Source organism: Penaeus vannamei, chromosome 3 (assembly GCF_042767895.1).
Source record: "Penaeus vannamei isolate JL-2024 chromosome 3, ASM4276789v1, whole genome shotgun sequence".
Taxonomy (NCBI): Eukaryota; Metazoa; Arthropoda; class Malacostraca; order Decapoda; family Penaeidae; genus Penaeus; species Penaeus vannamei.
Window position 1 is genome coordinate 49,815,299 of NC_091551.1, and position 966 is coordinate 49,816,264.

General features: G+C 40.8%; 1 protein-coding gene across 1 annotated transcript in view; it reads right to left on the reverse strand.

The window, feature by feature from the left end:
* The window catches only part of LOC138859980 (uncharacterized), a 10,810-nt gene extending 10,327 nt beyond the window's left edge, over positions 1-483 (reverse strand). The window contains exon 1 of the mRNA XM_070116584.1: positions 416-483. Within this exon, the coding sequence (XP_069972685.1) occupies positions 416-483 (68 nt within the window). The remainder of the gene's footprint in view (positions 1-415) is intronic.
* Positions 484-966: the final 483 nt, after the last annotated feature.

The window sequence follows — 966 nt, forward strand, 5'->3', positions numbered from 1 at the left end:
ACCCCGACAGAAGCCCGCAGCCCCCAGGACCCCTGGCTACTTTGGGGGGACCTCCTTCGTTCCCCCACACCCATCCTGTTGTTATCCCAGCAGGGAGTCAGGTGAAAATGGCGATGGGATATCGGATCTAATATATATTGCCTGAAAACGAAATTAAAAGCTTCTAAACATATATTAATTACTTTAGGATGCTCTGTTCAGTACCAAAGGGCACATCACAATAGCCCAAGAACAGATTTTAGCCTATTAAAGCGGCGTTTGAATCATTGTGAAAATAAAAGGGACTGTAATGTAGACTGAAGTAATATTTGCTATTTTAATCTTTTAAAAGACTTGTTACCCCTGTATCTGTATGTTAAATGTTTCCAATATTCGTAGATCTAACTAAACAGACTCAAACACCATGTATGCTCACCATTCCTCGTACAAGAAATTGTCCCGTTTCCCGTTTTCTATGAGAAGAGGCTCCCTGCCATCAATCATCGAAGTGTCAAATTTCCATGTTCGATTTCACGGTCTAACTATTTTCCTTTGTTCTGAGGTCATTAAGGGCGTGGTTTGCTAATGAGGAGCGAGCCAAAGTCGCCCTTATGGTATGTTCATAGAGTCGAAAGTTACTTGAACACCTCGGCCTCGGGGGAGATACCATCTCTTGGTACCTCCGACCCTGGTATTATCCCAGCAGGGAGTCAGGTGAAAATGGCGCTGGATATCGGGTCTAATATTATTGACTCATATCGAAATTAGGTGCTTCTAAACGGGACATTTGAACTATTTTAGGGTACCCTGTTCAATACCTAAGGGCACATCACAATAGCACAAAAACAGATTTTAGTATATTAATGTATGAATCATTGTGAAAATAAAAGGGACAGTATTGTAGCCTGAAGTAATATTTACTATTTCATTCTTTTAAAAGACTTCGTACCTATATATCTGCATGTTAAATGGAACCCACATTCGTAG